The following is a 19,852-nucleotide window of genomic DNA, read 5'->3' as shown; positions in this document are numbered from 1 at the left end:
AATTGATTGAGAAACCACTCATCTTGGGCACCATGTGGAATTGGGATGAAGAATGAAAGTATTCTCAAGTTTTGTTTTTGAATCTCACTGCATCAAGGTACACTCTCTTTTCTTTGTTCTAGAATTCAAGGTTACATGTTATCTTTCATGAATGAAGTAGATCCTTGTGTTGCTTCCGCTATGGGTTTTGTATGAGTTGCAAAACCAGTTTTTCCAACACTATTCTTCCAACCCTCTCTTTTAAGGCATTGTGTTTCTTTTTGTATAGTACATGGTATCCATATGCTAGCTCTGTAATAAATAAATACTCACATGCTATTGTATTGTATACTTGTATGCTCTCTCTCACATGGTACTTATGTATATATCTTACATGTTTTGATTGTATATATTTTGTTGAAGTTAATATTCACATGATAGCTATATGTAAATATTCACTCACATGTGTGTGGGTGTGTGTGTGTATTGTTTGCAAAAAAACATTTAAAAAAAAAAAATCAAAATGCCAAGTATTCTATTTTTTCATAAAGAGTTAACATTGGGAATAAATTAAAGTGAGATACTATCTTCGGATAGGTGTTATGGGTTGCCTAACACCTTCCCCACATGTAACCAAACGTCCGAGTCCAAGATCTCTCATTCAAAGACTTTTGGTTTACCTTAATTAATGAACCTTTAAAATTTGGTTTAGTTAATTAGGTAACTTAAAATAAATTAGACATCTAGGGAACCAATCACACCTAATACAAAACCAATGGTTGGTGGGAACTCCTAAAATAAAAATAAGAAAAATGGACACACACACTACCCTAGATACATAAGCACATATAAGTCACGTTGCCAAGGACCTAATGTGCAACAAAACCCGTGGGGGAGCATCCACAAGTATTATACTTGATCTCAATCCTGCAGAATTTAGTGGTATGTAAGGAAATAGTACATAGCTTTGGGAAAAAAAAAAATGACCAACTAAGTATTACAGTTGATTTTTCAAAGTCATGCCTCCTATGACTGACTCTTGCTGCAATTCCTTTTTTTTTTTTTTGAGATAGTTCAACCTGTGGCGCCCGCTCTTAATGATAGCTCTATTATCAAAGCAAGATACCAATCGGCTTTTAGTGAGAAATTCATTCACCGAATCTAACAATGCATATCAAAAGTCAAATGCACAAAGCTAATAAATGGGGCAATCTCAACCTCTTTTGTATTTATCCCCTTGCCTATTCATACTTGGCATAGAAGTATTGACTATAAGGCAAAACATTGGTTTTCATGCCTTCTACTCTTGGTCTGGTCAAACAAATAATATTGAGAAATCCAGTTTTTTCAATTTGAGAGTTCACCCAAGCTTTATCATCTCCCATACTTCATTTCTCACAAATTGAAACTTCATTTTTCAAAAAAAAAAAAAATATACATATATATATATATATATATATATATATATATATTAATTTTATCAATTTTTTTAATGTAATAAATTAATCAAAATATGAAACTACGACGTTTTGAGAATCACTAATGGCGCAATTTCAATGGACACTTACAGGGAGACTAAATTGAATAAAGTTGAAGCTTAGAGGATTAAGTTGAATAAAATTGAAATTGCATGACTAAATTAAATTTTAAACAAGATTATAGGATGTAATTTGTAATTAACCATTTGTTTATAATGTGAGGAAAGGAAGAAGAAATATCAAGTTGATTTTTATTTTGAAATTAAATCTTTAACAAATTAAGAGGGGAAAAAAAATCAAAGAACCAAACTAAAGAATCTATTGCTGTCAATCCGCTTGCACATCATTCATGATGAAGATTGAGCTCCAATTAAAGTGGAGCATATGGATATTCCCCTGGATTTTCTATATTATGCTTTTTACTTTCCAATTCAGTTCACATTATTTTTCTAGAATGAGGATTCAATATTTCAATGTGTTAGTTTTTAAGAATGATTGTAGTTGTTTATCAAAAAGTAGGGATTCTTGAAGCTTTTCAATGAGCTTTGGTTTGGTCTCCTATGGCTTCCTACGGCCATGGGGAGCACAAAAATGAGCCTTTGGCTTGACATTAATGTAGGAAGTATTGCATGTTAATAACAAAAAAGTTCCAAGTTGCAATGAACAAAATAGGAGTAAGGGAGAAATATGCCTCTCTTCTTTTCCAGGAATGATGTCAATTTGATTAAAGTTCGAGCTTTAGATTAGTGGCTAATCCTATAGAGTGAGAAGAAGAAAAATTTTATGGTCTAATGAATGTGTCTAAATTAGACATCATCGAGATTTCTTCAATTGAAAAATATATTTCCTACATGAACATAGACAAATATTCCCAAAGTTGATGTTGAAACAATTGCTGGAATAGAGATTTCTAAACCTCCAAGAAGACCTAGAAAATCCAGGTGAAGTGAAGATAATGAAATGCAAAGACAAAATGATGGAACATTGGCCTGCCCATCCAAGTGAAGATATGAATAAATGGGCTCTTCGCAATGGAGAGTAAGAACTGATTGCTTCCAGCTAGACTTCTTTCCTCTGAACCAATAAGTATCCATTGAGACTAGTCATCACTTCATTACTTTCCTGACAATATCCTTGATCAGGTTTGGTTGCCTAGGAACCAAAATGATTTCAAAGGAAAGGATCCATGTGCCCAAGAGAATGTGTTGAGAATCAAGAAAGCAATGATGAATCATAGCCTTCTTTGGATGCCTACGAGCACTCATGACACCAGTAGACCAAGGATCAGATGGATGAACATAATTCCAACATAGCCACTCCCCCCACCCATCCCACTCTTCTATCACTCTGGACACAACTAATGGTCCATTTGGATTGATGAGAAGTAGAGTAGAGTCAATTTGACCTAAAATTAGCCTATTTTCAGCCAACTCTACTCTACTCTCCTCCACCCCTCCTCCCTCGCCCCTCCATCCAAACGGGCCCTAAAAGTCCATATTAGAATAGATTAATAATTCAAGGACATTGACAATCTAGCGATTGAAATGAAATGCAAGCTTCTTGTAAAGATGAAGCTGTACCATCACTACCCAAATCCATATTTCCATGGACTATGAGCTAAATCTATCTTTTAGTAATAAAAATAATTAATACATAAATAAAAGTTTTTGAACTAAACTTACATATAATACCTTTACATTCTTAGTACTTAATTTTTTTTAAAAAAATGAAATAAAACTATCCCCACCATAACATGTCTATTATACATATAAGTCTAACTCTCATTTTTATTTTCCTTCTTTTTTTTCTTAGCGACTCCATGTAGCAATTACCATGATAACAATCTCTAATGACCAAAAGTCTCCAAGTACAATGAAAATTCCAAGCATTACATAAATAGCTAATAAACCAGCCTCTGCAACTCCACGAATCAATTCTTCCCTCAAAGCTTTATATCTGAAACATCAGAATAGAAATGGATGAGCTTCACAACTTAGTAGCAAAATACATAATGCCCTACGGGTCAAGCCAAGTTAACAGTAAGATTTTGTTTCCCTATTTCATAACAGAAATCTGAACACCAGGTATGATAAATTTAATGTGGAATAAGGACAAATAGAATAATTTATTTCAAATAGAAAATACATGAATTTTGGCTAACATAATAATTATCTTTCAAATACATATAAACAATCATGGTTAGGCATGTGCCACATAACATACAGTCCTGTGAGTGAATAATTCCAACATTTTTAACCCCTCTTGGCAGGGCCAAATGATACCAGTACTGAACAAATATGTATAAATTAAACCCTTTATGTAACGTCAGATGATCCTATGAACAGGACTAGACTCCACAGTAACTAAGTTTCAAATTCAAATATGAATAACTGTTTCTTAAATAAACCATAAATCATATTGCTAGCATGCATATCAAAACAGAGTCTGAGACTAAAGATTATAAACATATTCACATAGCATCATAATTCAAGTTAAAATATCTGATTACAAAAATTTATTTGGGAATTTCTAACAACATAATCTGTCTAAAAACTATATTACTTATTTCATAAGTGAATTTCTTTAGCAAATGAAGTATAAAGTCTATAGACAACAAAGTGTTTGGCCCTGGAAGTATGACCAGATATCATATCAGAACAGTAGTTAAATGACCAGATATCATATCAGAACAGTAGTTAACAAATAATAATAATTATTGAAGTACATTTGTTATACATAAATTGACAAACTCATAAGCTCAAAAATACTAATTTGAGATTTTTCAAATGAACATTGAGAAGTAGAAGATTTACAAAGAAAATCAGCTATACATATATGTTACCTCAAAAATTTAAGATACTGTATTAACTGATGGTAACCACTAGAAAAACCTTGTCTGAGTTCGAAGAAATGCCTATATGCTCACATTTATCGATCAACATTACAACATGAACACAGAAAATAAGGACTAAAAATCATTTTGTTTCAATCCGCTACCTCAAGTTCAAACATAATGTTGTACAAGATTATCTATTTTCTATACCTCATATGCACTATACTGACAAGGCCATTCTCACCTGCTGTGAAAGATTCCAAATGTCATGTATTCTAATGTGATTGTCACAGCGGATCAGCCTACTTCTACCCTAGATTTAACATAAAAAAAGAACTTACAAATCTCAAAATTTTCCAGATATAAGCTTCTATATATTGACCAACTGTACCAAAATTTGAAGTCAATATTCAAGTCCTCAATCGAATTATAAATAGTCCAAGTCAATGTCGTCAGACTGCATTCTGCAGTGAGTCAATCCTAATTAGGTAAGAATTACTGCCTGCCCAGTTTTACCCCATTATAATCCTCCCAAACATCTTTTTTTTTCCCCCTAAACAGCATAGATATAGTACTATTAGAGTTATTCTCACCACATTGTGATGTCATCAAAAGGGACCCATCAAGGTTCTCCGGGAAATCCTAATGTACATAGTTAATATTCTATACTAACAGATCATATCCAAATAAAAGTCAAACTCAACCTAGCTTATGAATTCATATGACAATTCAATGCAGCATGTGCAGTACTCTCTACGGTCCAACCTAAAGTTGGTTATATGGCATTCAAAATGTGCAAAGTTATCATGTAGGTATTTGTCAAGCAGTCAAGCCTATCTCACAAGTTTGACGCAGCTTCACGAAAAGTATAACATGTTCTCGACACCTAGTATCTCACAAGTTTTACACACTTGCAATAGATCTTGAGGTTATAATCCATTATTGGCACCTAAAGGTTATTCTGATAGAGAACACAGAAAGATGGATAAAGTGAATACCTAATTGAGAATCAAGCTTGGACATTGGATGACTGCCTCTAGCCCTCATTGTCTCTCTCTTTCTATTCAATTAACATGATAAAATCCCTAGTTCCTAGTCCCTAGCTTTTAAAGTTGGTCCCTCTTTTTTCCTTTTTCTGGGATGGGCCTTACAACAGTGTATCGCATTAAAATTCACTCAAGGTCTTCTAATCTTTGCTAAGGCAGAAAGAAACCAAGCCATAGTTATCAAATAATGCATAGAGAAATTTCAATTATCATTAAGTCATTCTGTCAATGCCAAGAATTCAAATGTAATTTTTAGCAGAAATGTTAATTAATGAAAAGCCACAGAGATTTGCTCCTATGTTAACCCCAGTAAAGCAGATTTCCACTCAAAATACCTCAGCCTTCCATTGAGTTGCAGCGAGTCACAGAGCCACACTCTCAATGAAGTTGTGTAAAAGATTCAGAGTCAAGTCCAGGGAATAGCAAGGGATTATCTAATAAGGCCAAAAGCAGTAGCCTCACCAATTTATACTATGTCCTCTCTCAATTTTCAAAAATCTGCATGTTCTAAAATGAATGGGTTGCCATATGGAAGATAATTGGAGAAGATAAACCATGGGTGAAAATTCTAAATTGTAAATGCTTGAGAGGCATGCCCTTCAAGGCAATAAAAGTCTAAAAAATACCTTTTAAGAGCTCATGGCAGTAGAAAGAAATTCTGGGTGGTGAGGTGCGGGAAGAACCATGGATACCCATGAATAAAAGTCTAAAATTAGTAATGAGATTGGGTGTAAGATGTGGGAAGACCCATCGATACCATTCCTTCCTAATTTCAAACTACAACCAAAGCATCCCCCAAGCCTGTACAAATCAACTTAGTCTCAGAGTTTTTTTTTTTTTTTGGTGTAAATCAGTGAACATTATTAATCAACAAAACAACAAGTACCCTACAACAAAACAGGGAAGAAACCTCAGAACTATTCTCTGATAAAAGATGAGCAAAAGATACAGAGGAAAAACTCTAGCCAAGACAAGCTAGAAACCCAAAAAAAAAAAAAAAACAGTACTCTCAACCAGTGAAACAATAGCTACTATGTTGTTGTAACTAAGAGCTGAGAAGGAAAGAAGGTCCATCCCCCACTGGAAACACAAGGTGCAATTTAAAGCATAATTTTGGTACTCTCCTTCCTCTTTCCATTCCATCCAAACTGGGTCTCGGAGTTAATCACTGGGTCTCGGAGTTAATCACTGCAAGTCCAGTCCAGTGAAAGAAAGAACTTATTTGGGCTGATTTTTAAGAAGATTAGCATCAAATATTCAAATATCCTCAAAATCCACTTGTCACAAGATCAGCAAACATATAAGGTAACTTGGACCCTACACACATTGAGTAATTTCACTTCTCAATTGGCTTACAGATTCAACCAACCAATATTGAATAGAAGAAATAATGGAGCAGTAAGATTTAGGAACATCTGAACATGCTAATCTAGAAGATTGCATGGAACAAACTTCCTAGTTGAGCTGTGTAAACTGAAGGTTCGAGATAGATGACAAATTATGCATGCTCTGTAATTATGGAGATGTAAGATTCATGAATGTTTGAAAATGTTAATCATTGGTATGCCATAATATTCAATGATGATAATCTTTTCTATAGGTTTCCCATGTTGCTAATGCTTCTATATCAAAGACTAATTAACTCTTCATTTGCTGGTCTATGGTGTGTATTTTCTAGGATAATGAGCAGTGCTTCTATGATCACCCAGTTCTGCGGCTTCAATATTCTGTGACTTCAACCCTCTTTGAGGTGAACACATTTATTGTTTAGCAATGTTTCTTTCGAAAATTGTCTCTTTGCCTGAGCACGAGCTCTCACAGACTTCAACCCTCTTTGCACTGTTTTTACAGATGGTGTGATTCCTCTATTAATCACTAAACATAATTTTTCAGCTTCCAATCGAAGAGACAAACCAAATGACTTAGTCTGCTTCATAAAAGAGCAACTACCACCAGCTCCTAGCAGTAGAAGGATAATGGGTGTGTGCCACCTATATCCTATGGGTCCTAATTCTTCCTTACCTTTCCCAATCTTTCTTCACTACCACAAAATACTGTCCACATTATTCCAACATTGCCTCTCCCAACCCATCTCACCTTTTCATCCTCGGCAGAAAACTATAAATCCATAGTAGAATGTATGAACAATTGCAGGACATTGACAATCCAGCAATTCAAAAGGAAAGCCTCTGGTAAAGACAAGGCTCTTACAACATTTTTAATCCCTCTTGACAGGGCCATATGGCACTAGTAACGAACAGATTTGTATATATTATATCCTATGGGTAAGGTCAGATGACACCAATTGCTAACAGATTGCCATATATTATTCCACTATGGAAAGAGCAGGACTCCACAATCAACAAAGTTTCAAATTCAAACATGGATAACCATTTCTTAAATAAACCATAAATCATTTTTGCGAGCATACACAATCAAAAAAAGTCTAAATATTCCAAACATATTCACATAATATTGGGATGGAAAAAAAATTATATGGGTATTTCTAACATTATAAATCTGTCCAAATAATACATTACTTATGTCATAGAGGAAATTTTTTAGCAAAAAAAGTGTAGACAACAAACTTTGGCCCAAGAAGCATGAACAAATATCATTTTTTTTTATAGGTAATAAAGATTATATTCAAAAACACTACCTTATGCAAAAAACATATGGCAGAGAGAAAAATACAAAGGGAAAAGAGTGAAAAGAAAAAGAAAAGGAAAGAAACTAAGTAGGAGGGAGCTAAGGAACATAGGGAGAGAATCACTAGAGGTGAGTCCCCACGCCCTAGACCAGTCAAACAAAGTGCCACTGACAGAGGCCAATAGCTGGTCATCCGAGCTATCCATGTCCTCAAACGTCCTCCTATTTCACTCCCTCCAAAGACACCACATCAAGCATAATGGAGCTAAATTCCAAATGCTAGACAAATGCTTTCCAGGACAATTCCACCAACCAAAAAGAGTATCCGCAACCGATCTTGGCAAGACCCAAGAGAACCCAAAGGATCTAAACACCAAAGTCCACAACCGATAAGCCTTTTCACAATGTAGTAACAAATGATCCACCGTCTCTCCATTACTGCGGCACATGATACACCAGTTGACAAAATCCAACCTTCTACCCCTCAAATTATCACCTGTAAGGATCCTATCCCATAAAGCAGTCCACACAAAGAAGGAAACACACCGAGGAGCCTTGACCTTCCAAACACCTTTCCAAGGAAAAATAATGGGCAAGGGGCTTCTTAACTTATTGTAGAACGATCGAATATCAAAGTCCCCATTATTTGTCAATTTCCATCGCATATGATCTCCGTTCTCAGTGGGAGGAAGATTTGAGCCCAAGGTACAGAGAAAATCATCCACACCACCCATTTCCCAATCATTTGGTCTCTGAGAAAAATGAACATCCCAGCTTCTCCGCTCCTCTATCCCCAACCGTTCAAGAGAAGAGGCTACCGATGCCCCTTTATCAGAGACCATCCCATACACATTCGGAAAAATCAATTGAAGAGGAGAATCCCCACACCATAGATTTGTCCAAAGCTTCACTCTATCCCCCACCCCTACCTCAAAGCGAATATTCTTGCTAAAATCCTCCCATCCCATGCGAATACTTCTCCACAAGCCACATCCATGTACCCCTCTTCCTAGCTTGGAAGTCCATCTCCCCCATTCTTCCCCAAACTTGAGAGCTACAACCCTTCTCCAAAGCCTTGTCTCCTCAATCCCAAACCTCCATAACCACTTCCCTAGCAAGGCTTTATTAAATGTAGTTAATTTCCTTACTCCTAACCCACCATTTTCCAAAGGTGCACACACCTTATCCCATTCCACCAAGTGAAGCTTGGAGTCCCCCCACAAGAAATCCCTTTGCAACCTTTCAATTTTATCGGCCGCATGTGTAGGGATGGTAAAAAGAGACAAGAAATAAGTGGGGAGACTAGATAAAGTGCTTTTAAGCAACGTTAATCTTCCACCTTTTGACAAATACATCTTTTTCCAATTCACCAACTTGCGCTCAATTTTCTCCAAGATAGGATTCCAAACAATAGGGGACTTGTGGGACGCCCCCAATGGCATACCAAGATAGGTTATAGGCAAAGACCCAATCCGGCATCCCAAAAACTCTGCCAAGACATGGACATTAGGAACCTCCCTAATGGGAACCATCTCACTATTCAGCACATTAACCTTTAAACCTGTCACTGCCTGGAAATAAAGAAGAAGCATCCTAACATGTAGAATATGCTCCTCATCGACATCGCAAAACAGAATCATATCATCCACAAACAAAATATGCGAGACACATACCCCTCCACCCCGTCTACCATCAACCCTAAAGCCTCGAAACAAACCAGCCTCTTCAGCTCTTTTCATCATCTTATTGAAGACCTCCATCATAACCAGAAATAACAGGGGGGATAGCGGGTCCCCTTGTCTCAAACCCCTCGAGCTCTCAAAAAAATCAACTGAAGACCCATTAGACAAGACAGAGAATTGGGCTGTAGATATACAAGTGCGGATCCATGTACGCCACCTCACCCCAAATCCCATTCTCTTCAACAAATCAAGAAGGGCCTCCCAGTTGACATGGTTGTAGGCTTTCTCAATATCTAATTTACAAATAACCCCCGAAATCTTACTCTTCACCCTACTATCAACACACTCATTAGCAATGAGAACTGAATCAAGTATCTGTCTACCACCTACAAAACTGTTCTGAGACTCCGATATCAGTTGATCCAAAACCTCTCCCAGGCGGTTTGCCAACACCTTGGCCAAGATCTTGTAAACACTCCCCACCAAACTAATAGGTCTAAAATCTCGAACATTTGAAGCACCATTCTTCTTGGGGATTAAGGCTATGAAAGTTGCATTAAGAGATTTTTCAAACTTGCTGTGTTGATAAAACTCATCAAATACAGCTAAGACATCTCTTACCACAATTTCCCAACAATGGTGATAGAAAGCCAAAGATAAACCATCAGGACCTGGAGCTTTATCTCCTTCCATCTCTTTAACAACTCGAAGAACCTCCTCCTGCTCAAACCTCCATTCAAGCCAGTCCCTCTCCAACCCCTCTATCTGATTAAAATCCAACCCTTCCACACAAGGCCTCCACTCCTCTGTCTCCTTGTACAATTTTTTATAAAACTGTACAGCTTGGTTGACCATCTCGTATTCGCCCTCATAGGTAACCCCATCTACCTCCAACATACCAATATGATTATGCCTTCTCCAAGAATTGGCCATCTTGTGGAAAAATTTGGTATTTTTGTCACCTTCCTTAATGCAAAGCATCCTCGATTTCTGTCTCCACAAGACTTCTTCCAAAGAGAGAAGGTTCTGAATTTGAGATCTCAACTTAGCTCTCTCACCTAACTCCACTTCAGAAAGGCCGAGCTCCCCTTCCTTAACATCCAATAATTTCAAAGCCTCCATCAGATCTTTTTTCCGACGCTCTACATTTCCAAACTCAATCCGGTTCCACTGAATAATATCTTCCTTCAATGCCTTCAGCTTCTTGGCAAGTACAAAACTGGGGGTACCTGAGAAAGTATATCGATTCCACCAAGAATGAACCCTATCTTTGAACCCCTCCAACTTTAGCCACATGTTCTGGAACCTAAAGGGACTTTTCCCCCTTAATATCCCTCTTGCCTCCACTAATATGGGAAAGTAATCTAAAATAGGACGAGGTAAAACCCGTTGGGTCACATGCGGATAGTGATCCTCCCAATCATGAGAAACCAGAACTCTATCTATCCTAGACATCGAGGGCTACTCCAAGCCACTCGACCATGTATAACTCCTCCCTTCCAATGGCAAATCTATCAAGCTAAGCTCCTCAATGAACTCAAAAAAATTCTCCATAGCTGTGGTCAGACGTGATCGCCCCAACCGTTCACTAGGGAATCGAACAATGTTGAAATCCCCTATATAACACCATGGAACTTCCCAAAGTTGCTGAATTCCAATCAGCTCATCCCACAACTGCCCCCCTCAAGTTATTAATATTCGGGCCATAAACCCCAGAACAAGCCCAAATATAACCATCCCCCAAACCCTACCACCGAACTGATACGGAAAATTGACCCACCATTACCTCAGCTTTTCTAAAACCCTCCTATCCCACATCATCAAAATCCCACCAACTGTCTGATCCACATCCAAGGCTACCCAGTCTACATAGGGACAACTCCACAAGCTGCAAATCAACTGTCTATCCATGCCTGCAAGCTTAGTTTCTTAAAGGAAAACTACATCACAATTCCAAGCCCGTAATAAATTTCTAACTACCAAACGTTTCCGCGAATCATTCAAACCTCGAACATTCCAAGACACCATTCTTAACTTCATTGAAACTGTAAACTCCCTACTACACCCTCAGTCAAGCAGCCAAAGAAAGGAAAACTATCTCCCATCATAATTAACCGAGGAAATCAAATTCCTCAACTCCCTCTTCCCTTTATCTTTGGAGACAGCTTTTTGGAAGGCAGCATCTTTCCTATGCACCAGCTTGGTTGCCTCAATCTCCGTCTCAAGTCTTTGTAATAGCATAATAAACCTCTTCTTATGTCGACCCAAGGAAAGCCCCATCATCTTACTAAAGCTGGGGAGTCTATATTTCACCCAATTAGACACCTTCAAAGTGTTATCCAACCTCCTCACCTCAGTATCACAATTCAATTCAGCCGTCACCACCACCCCCAAGGGATTAATAGAGGAAAAACTCTCCACATCACCCAAGGCCTCAACTGCATAAGCTATATCGACCTCAGGCAACGCCGACACCAACTAGTTAGCTTGAATGGAGGTGTCAATCCCCTGTATATCACTAACACCCTCAACCCGACCACCTTCATCTCCACCTGGAACACCCCATTCCTCAATCCCAATTCTCAGTGGACTCATAACGTGATTGGAAAGCTCAAGACCTATAAATGCCCTATCACCCTCCATTTCTATCTTACCCAGTATGGACGGAGGCTCATCGGCACAATGCCCACCAGAAATAAGACTCTCAGCCTCTGCCGAAGTTACCACAAGGCAACCCAAAGGCTCGGTTGGAGGAATAGCCACTAAATCTATCCTTGTGGTGTGGAAAAGAGCTGTGTCAGCCCTATCCCGTACCACCGGTGAAGCCCCAGCGCGAAACCCATCGGAAAAAGGGCCACCAACCATCGCCGGAAAACAATCCATGTCAGTTTGGGTCGTCGGCAATCCATCTTGGTGTCGCACTGTGCCGGACAACGATCCATCTTGGTGTCGCGCTATTCCAGCCTTCACCAGTGGCACCAGAGACTCCACAACTTGAACGACATAAGCACTTGTGATGTCCTGAGCCTCCGAAGCTTCGTGTTGAACTTTAGACCTCACCGGTGCTTGGGCTTCCTGCCTTAAAAGTCTTGGGTCCCCCACAGTTGGGCTTTCACCCACTGCTAACCTCATTGGGCCGGTGGGCTCTAGACCAGAGAACACAGGAAAGCCCACTTGATTACCTGAGCCCACCAAAGAAGATTTGTGAACCCATGAACTACTAGGCACGTGCTCCTTTTGATCCCTTGTTACCCATAAGGAATTCCTCAGTCCACCTTTCTTCCACACCACCCTCCTTTTTCCTTTCCCATTCACTTCAACAGTCAAGCTTTTTCCTGCCCAGTCAGAGCTCCCCAGTTCACGTTTATTTCCATAACCATGTTCAAGCCAAACTGATTTGAAATGCAACGGAGATCTCTTATTATATCCTACCCGATTTGTCTTTCCAACGTAGAACTCCTCTGCACTGCACTGAGAACCCACAACTCTACCTTCTAGAGTCGCCGTAACTGGTAAGCTCACCAACGCTTCTCTCAACAAATTTTGTTTATTGACTGGGTTTTGCTTCTCTGGTTGGTTTTTGCCCCTAACCTGCACCTCATGCCCACACACCGTATCAACAAAGGATTTAAAAGGTTGAACCCTTGAGTTAACCTTATGAGGCTGAGCCACAAACTTCAACAGCCCAGTCCCACCATTCACATAGTTTTCAGGTTCCAACATCTTCCTTAACTCTAACCCAAAAACCGTCCATCCATTCTTTGCTCTGCCTACTGGAATAATAATGGACCTCCTAGACCCACCAACTTTAAGTTCAATCAACAGTAGAAACAAGCCAAAAGAATTGGAGCACCGTTGGAGGGTGTAGGCTAAATCACCTTCCTTGAACAAATAAAAACACTTCGGATTGCTCCCAACGACTATCTGCTCTAAACTCTTCATCAACCATTGTGCCACTTCCTTACCCACAAAGACCGACTTCATGAAGTACCTACACCGCTCAAAAATCCTTAAAGAAAAATACCGTCCCCCTTCCTCTACCACCAGTTGAAAAAGTTTGGATTCAATGAAAAAACTACGAACACCACCCATAATGCAGCAAAGATAATCCTAAAGCAGCCAAAACCCTGAGTCTAATTGACAAAAGGAAATCCCAAATGTTGAATTACACAGTCGAACCTTTGGCTGTGATGACAAGGTGCCTTGCGATTGGCATTCAAGATTGCTGGCGCTTCTTAGAGACCAGTTGCGGGGCTTAAGGGCTTGATTTGACCGATGTGGGGTTGGGGGGCTTCCATCAACTTCCAGTGAACTATTGGGTAGGCTCGACAGATTTTTTTTTTTTGGCCCGGGGGGGGGGGGGGGCCTTTACGATGGCTCAAGAAGTTAACAAGCAGGAATTCTTTAAGATATTAAATCACCACATGAACAAATATCATATAAACAATAATTTACAAATTACAATTTCTATTTAAATACATTCATTAAACATGAATTTTTTTTTTTACATATAAGTAATAAAGATTTATTAATATCAAAGAAAATTACATAAATCAAGTAAATCAAGAAAAGTAAAGAAAGAATGGTTTCTCAATGCCAAAAACCAGTCCATTAAGGTTCTAAAAACAGAATAACTTGAGATCTGGCATAGTTATCTCATTATCTTCAAAAAACCTGCTATTCATTAAACATGAATTGACAAACTCAAGCTCAAAAATACTAAATTGAGGTTTTTGATATAAAAATTGAGACGTAGAAGATTAAAAAAGAAAAATTCAGGCCAATACATATATGTCACCATGAAAGCATAAGATTAAAACTGATGGCAACCTCTAGAAAGACCTTACTTCCTTGTCTCAAGAGCTTGAAAAAATGCTTATATGGTCCTATTTATCAATTAACATATCGATGAAGTCATGGAAGAGTAATATGCTATTATTTTGCAAATTCGCCTATTCAAAGAATTATTTTATTGGGTACTCGTTTAAAGTCCAATTGAAGTGAAAGTCGTGCCATTTTAACAGTCTAAGTTTGAGTCTTTAGGGTTAAAACAGTTTTTAATTTGGGTTTTTATTTTATTAGTTATGGTCAATTCATAATTTCATATCCATGGCAAATCTATAATTACTACAATTCCTGCGAATTAAGGGTATTTTGGAAATTTAGTTGAGTCCAGAATCTTCTAAGAAATTCTAAGCATCTTAGGTTTATTTTCTTTGGGTCCAAGTTAGTATGTATTAGGTTTTATTTTACTAGTCAAACTAGTAATCCTAATACTACTGGGAGTCCTACTACTACTATTACAAGAAAGAATCTCAATATGTATTGTGCCAAATGTTTTTTTTTTTTATAAGTTATTGTGCTCAATGTATTATAGAAATAATGGACCGTAACCTTCAAGCTACTAACTATTGGTAGTGCCACTAGTGTAACCAAATATCTACTACTAATTCATTTGACAGAAATGTGAGATTTAACAATCCAAGAAAATGAATGTGCAATCATGGCAGCATGCTACATGGAAATATAACAATAATATTTTTGTTCATTGAAACCATACCAAAGAGGTGCTTCAACGACAACGCCTCTCATCCTTTTATCATACTAATAAGGTCTTGTGGAACAAGCACTTCCTCCAGCTGGCTGAGAAAATTCTTTGTTATGTGCACCATAACCAAGCTATCACATTTTTTTATTGTCAGCTTTTGAAGTTTAGGCAATGCTCGTTCTTGAATCACAACCTTGTTTAACCTATTGCATTGTTCAATTTCTAACATCTTCAATTCCGAAAAGCATTCAGCACTAAATTCCATCACCGTACCAGTGTAAGCATCATACAGATGAAGCTCCTTTAGTGAAGGCAAAGCCTGAAGGGCCTCGAGTGGGCTGCTCTGCAATTTTGACCATTTGAGCTGTATTTTAGACAAACTGTTAAGTTTACCAATCCATGCTGGAATTTCCTCCAACCTCCCTCCAAGAATTAGACTATTAATCAGTTGAGGAGAGTTCGTCACATAATTCAAATCAAGATACTCCTCCTTGCTTGCTGAGTTCACATACAAAGAGCAAAGATGCTCCATCTTCTCAATGGATGCACACAAATTTTTTCCATCTTCAACCTTGAGTTCTGTGATCCCAAGTTCCCTCATATGAATCAAGTTCCCTAACTCTTTTACAATGCTCTGGTTCTTGTTGTTTGCCTTGATAAGTGATAGTTTCTCTAACATTGTCAAACACCCAATTCCTGAAGACACTTGTGCCCCTACAGCAGCCTGATATGTGCCTCGGCCACCAACAAACAAAAAGAGCAACTTATGAAGTTTAACGATCTCCATTGGGAAAATGGTGACAAGAGTTTCTTTAAGGTCCAAAATGATTAAGTTTTGAAGCTTCTTAATAGATTTTGGAACTGAATCTATCTTTGTATTCCTCAGACTTAGGTACGTTAGGAGGTTGAGTTTGACAGCTTCTTCAGGAAAATGATGCAAGGCTGAATTTTCCAAATCTAAAACTGTCAACAACCTGACCTTTCTGAAAAAACTTCTGGGAAATGATTCAATTCGATTGTCTCCCCCAAACAGAGAAAATGTACGAAGATAAGAGAGGTCCTTGCTTTGTAATATAGAGGGGGAGCAATTGTGGAGAGATAAGCGCCGGATCTTCTCACCCCCCAAACTGGTGTGTTGTCTGCTCACAACAGTAAAGAAGTTGTCCTTCATAGTCTCGGAAAGAATGAACCCTCTTACAAGATTAGAAACTCGACAACTCCTTACTTGTCCATCTAAATACCATCTGCTCACTTGAACCAAGCTCATTTGAATTAGCTCATCTAAGTACTCATACGCCACTTGCTCTAGAGTTTTACCTCGTTTTTGTTCAATGAATCCCTCAGCTACCCACAGGCGAATTATTCTTCCACATTTGATAGAGTAATCCTCAGGAAAAAGGCCAAAGTACAAGAAACAAGACTTGAGATTGGGCGGAAGACGATAATAACTTGGCCATAAAATTCTATAGAAAGAGTGACTAAAAGGATTATCTGGTTCATATTGAAGGGAATCATGGACCTTCCTAAACTCCATCATGCTTTGTTGCTTATTTGACAAGAATTTTCCAATAGTAACAATTGCATGCGGCAATCCTTCACATCTTTTTACAATTTTCACAGACCAATCAACCAAAAAATCCGGGCATTTACCATCCTGGAAGGCCTTATCACAAAAGAGCTCCCAAGCCTCTTCGCATGTTAATGGATGAAGGTTGAGATCATAGATATAATGACTGGAACTAGCACAATAAGAACCTAAACTGCGTTTACGTGTGGTGATGATTATTCTACTACCAGTATTATTAGAAGGAAGCACATTTTTAATCCAATTCCACTCATTCTCATTCCAAATATCATCTAAAACAAGGAGGTACCTTTTATGTTGTAAACAAGAGCGCAACTTATTTATTTTGTGAGGTAATTCCAGTGCCTCACAAAGTTTCTCTAACAAGCCATCAGAAGAGCGTGAGACGGAAACCCAAGCTTTGCAATTAAAATTTGAATTCAAAATATGGTAAACTTCGCTAATAAGAGTTGTTTTACCTGAGCCAGCATCTCCAATTACTGAAATTACCTTATCACTTGAATCTTCAAGGCAAACAAGACTAAGAAGAGGCTTTATATGCTTCTCAATGCCCACATGATGTTCATCCCCCAAAAATAAATTGGAACTTGATCTTACCGTACGAACGTGGGGGGGACAAATGCAAAGTGCATCGATGCTTCTAATTTTGCACTTGATCGCTTTCATTCGGGAGGAAAATCGCTTTGATGGACAAAACATGCTCGCATAAATAAATTTGATGGCCTGACGAAGATGACGGGGGCGTTCAGTAGCTTCATACATGAGATCTTCAATTACATCCTGAATTTCAAAGGCTAAATCCCGCACATACGATCGAAGCTTCAAACCCTCGGTATCTTCTCTTCCTTCTGTGTCCTCCAGGTAAACTTTTATAGTATTCAACCATTTTCTTAGCTCTTCAATTTCAATCTCAATACGCTTGAAGTCAAACCAACTTTCGACGAGCCACAGTGACAACTTATCAACTAGAGTTATTGCTCCGAAGACTGCAACTTCTGCCATTCTAAGCAATCAACTTTGTGACCGATTTTGGTGAAAATACAAGTTAGATAGGATTCACGAAAACAAAGGAGATCGAAAATACAAGCTAGACAAGATTCATGAAAACAAAGGAGATCGAACAGAAGCAGATATGGATTTATTGGATCTATAGATCTATACAATTACATTCAGGCGTAAAGAGTAAAGTGAATAAAGATGAACAGAGATGGATTCGGTCCCATCCGGACTCCTGACTATAAAATAATTTATAAAGGGCACAAAACTTTCTCGCACGTGCCCTGCGTGCACCGCTATACCATCTATTCCTTTTTCTTTTCCTTTTATATAGAGAATCTAAAAATTACTTCTTCTTTTTTTTTCTTTTCTTTCTCTTTTTTTGAGAATCTAAAAATTATATTCTAACTATAGTTCAGTTTATTCCCAAAAAAAAAAAAAAAAAAAAAAAAAAAGGTATAGTTCAGTTTGGGTAAATCTCTATTTGCTAAGTTTTAAATATTTTAAAATTTTACTCCAAACTAAATTTTAACTTTAATTTAATCATTCATCATTTTTAAAATTTTTTATTTAATACTGAAAATTTTAGTCATTCTTACTTGTATTTCTATAATTTAATCCTGATGAAACTTGGTTAAAATTTGAATTTTATTTTTGAAATATGTTTTCCTTTATATAAAATTTTATTAATTTATCAATCTCACTAGCATCCTATTTTTAATATTAAAAGAAAGAAGAATATGGGGTTTATTACGATAGAATAAATTATGTGAAAAATATATATATATATATATACAGACACTTGGCGCAATTATGACTTTTAGACCCACTTTTTACCATATTATTAGTCTTTTCTTTTCTTTTTTACAAGAACTATATTTTTAGTTAAAGTGTTGTGTGGGGGTCCAAGGACAGCACCCCTACTAGGCTGTGCCCAAGGAGCATATGGACCCAATGAGGATTTAAGGATAGCTCCACTGTTGGGGCACACCTGAGGAGCGTATAGGCCCAACAAGTAGAAACAATAGTGGGATAGTTAGCATTACATGAAGAAAGGGTTTGAACAAGGACCACTAAACAACCCAAGGAGGAAGAAAGGAACCTTGTCCCAAAGGTAACCACCCCAAGGTAACGGGGAGGAGTAACACCCCTTGTTTGGAAGTGTAAAAGGGAAGGGAGTGGGAAACGTATTAAGGAAGCACCCATCACCTCCGCATTGAATACATTGCACCAGTTAGGTCAGCCGGATTAATGGCTGAATGACACCTGAACAGTGCCAAGACAAGCTATAGCTCACTCAACACTTCCCTAAAGGAGGGATGGGACAAGCATTTAGGGGGATTCAACCACCCTCCATGTGGAGGGTCAAGATGAAAACTAGCTACTATAAAAAGATGAGAGATCACATTGAACAAAGATCGGAACTGGGAATTCAAGCTAGGAGTTAACTGTGGAATGGAATTAAGTGTCGTTGGATAAGTTTTTCCCTGTGACTCATTAATGACTTTAACCCCATATATGGGGTTTCCTGAATTCATGGATGCACCTTCGAAATTTTGAGTTTACCTTTCACTTTCATTCCGTTGGCCAGCTATCTTGGAGAATAACTTATCCCGTGATACATGCAAGGAATCAGGCGTTACCAAAAATCATTGATTTGCCTTAAATGCACATATATTGGATCCTTCTTCAGCACTGACTCCCCTGAACCCTGCTCTGATTAGGCAACACCAATACCCTATGCACATGATTTCTAATGATCAGTAATAGGATCTTCTTGAGCTGTTTTGATCGATTGAGTTGATGGCCCTACTTTTGACTTATAGAAACCAAGTATCGAGATAACTGATTTGCGTGAAATAGAGAAAGGTGGTGCTCGCATACTCGGACCAAATTGTCTTTAGGTTAACGAGAGTGTTCCTTCACTTTCCAGCCAGAGTGCATAATCCTTGTCGTCGTGATCGAGATAGCCACACCAGTAGCAAATATTTGGCAAAGATTCATATTTAAAACTAATCCACACTTCTTTATCTTTCCCTATGGAAACTAGGCAACC

The 19,852-nt window shown here is 37.9% G+C and overlaps 1 protein-coding gene across 1 annotated transcript; it reads right to left on the bottom strand.

Moving 5' to 3' along the window:
- Window positions 1-3,164: 3,164 nt before the first annotated feature.
- LOC126721153 (disease resistance protein RPM1-like) lies at window positions 3,165-18,030 on the bottom strand. The gene is made up of 2 exons (XM_050424173.1): window positions 15,228-18,030; window positions 3,165-3,413 (listed from the first exon to the last, which is right to left on the bottom strand). Exon 1 carries the CDS (start codon window positions 17,800-17,802, stop codon window positions 15,256-15,258), a length of 2,547 nt encoding a protein of 848 aa, XP_050280130.1. The 5' UTR covers window positions 17,803-18,030; the 3' UTR covers window positions 3,165-3,413; window positions 15,228-15,255.
- Window positions 18,031-19,852: the final 1,822 nt, after the last annotated feature.

The sequence above is a fragment of the Quercus robur genome, chromosome 4 (genome assembly GCF_932294415.1).
Source record: "Quercus robur chromosome 4, dhQueRobu3.1, whole genome shotgun sequence".
In the NCBI taxonomy this organism is placed as follows: Eukaryota; Viridiplantae; Streptophyta; class Magnoliopsida; order Fagales; family Fagaceae; genus Quercus; species Quercus robur.
The sequence above is the reverse complement of the archived record's forward strand: the minus strand, read 5'-3'. Positions and strand labels throughout refer to the sequence as shown.

Excerpts from the sequence above, each read along its gene's own strand:
- LOC126721153 (XM_050424173.1), bottom strand. The coding sequence starts at position 17,802 with ATGGCAGAAGTTGCAGTCTTCGGAGCAATAACTCTAGTTGATAAGTTG.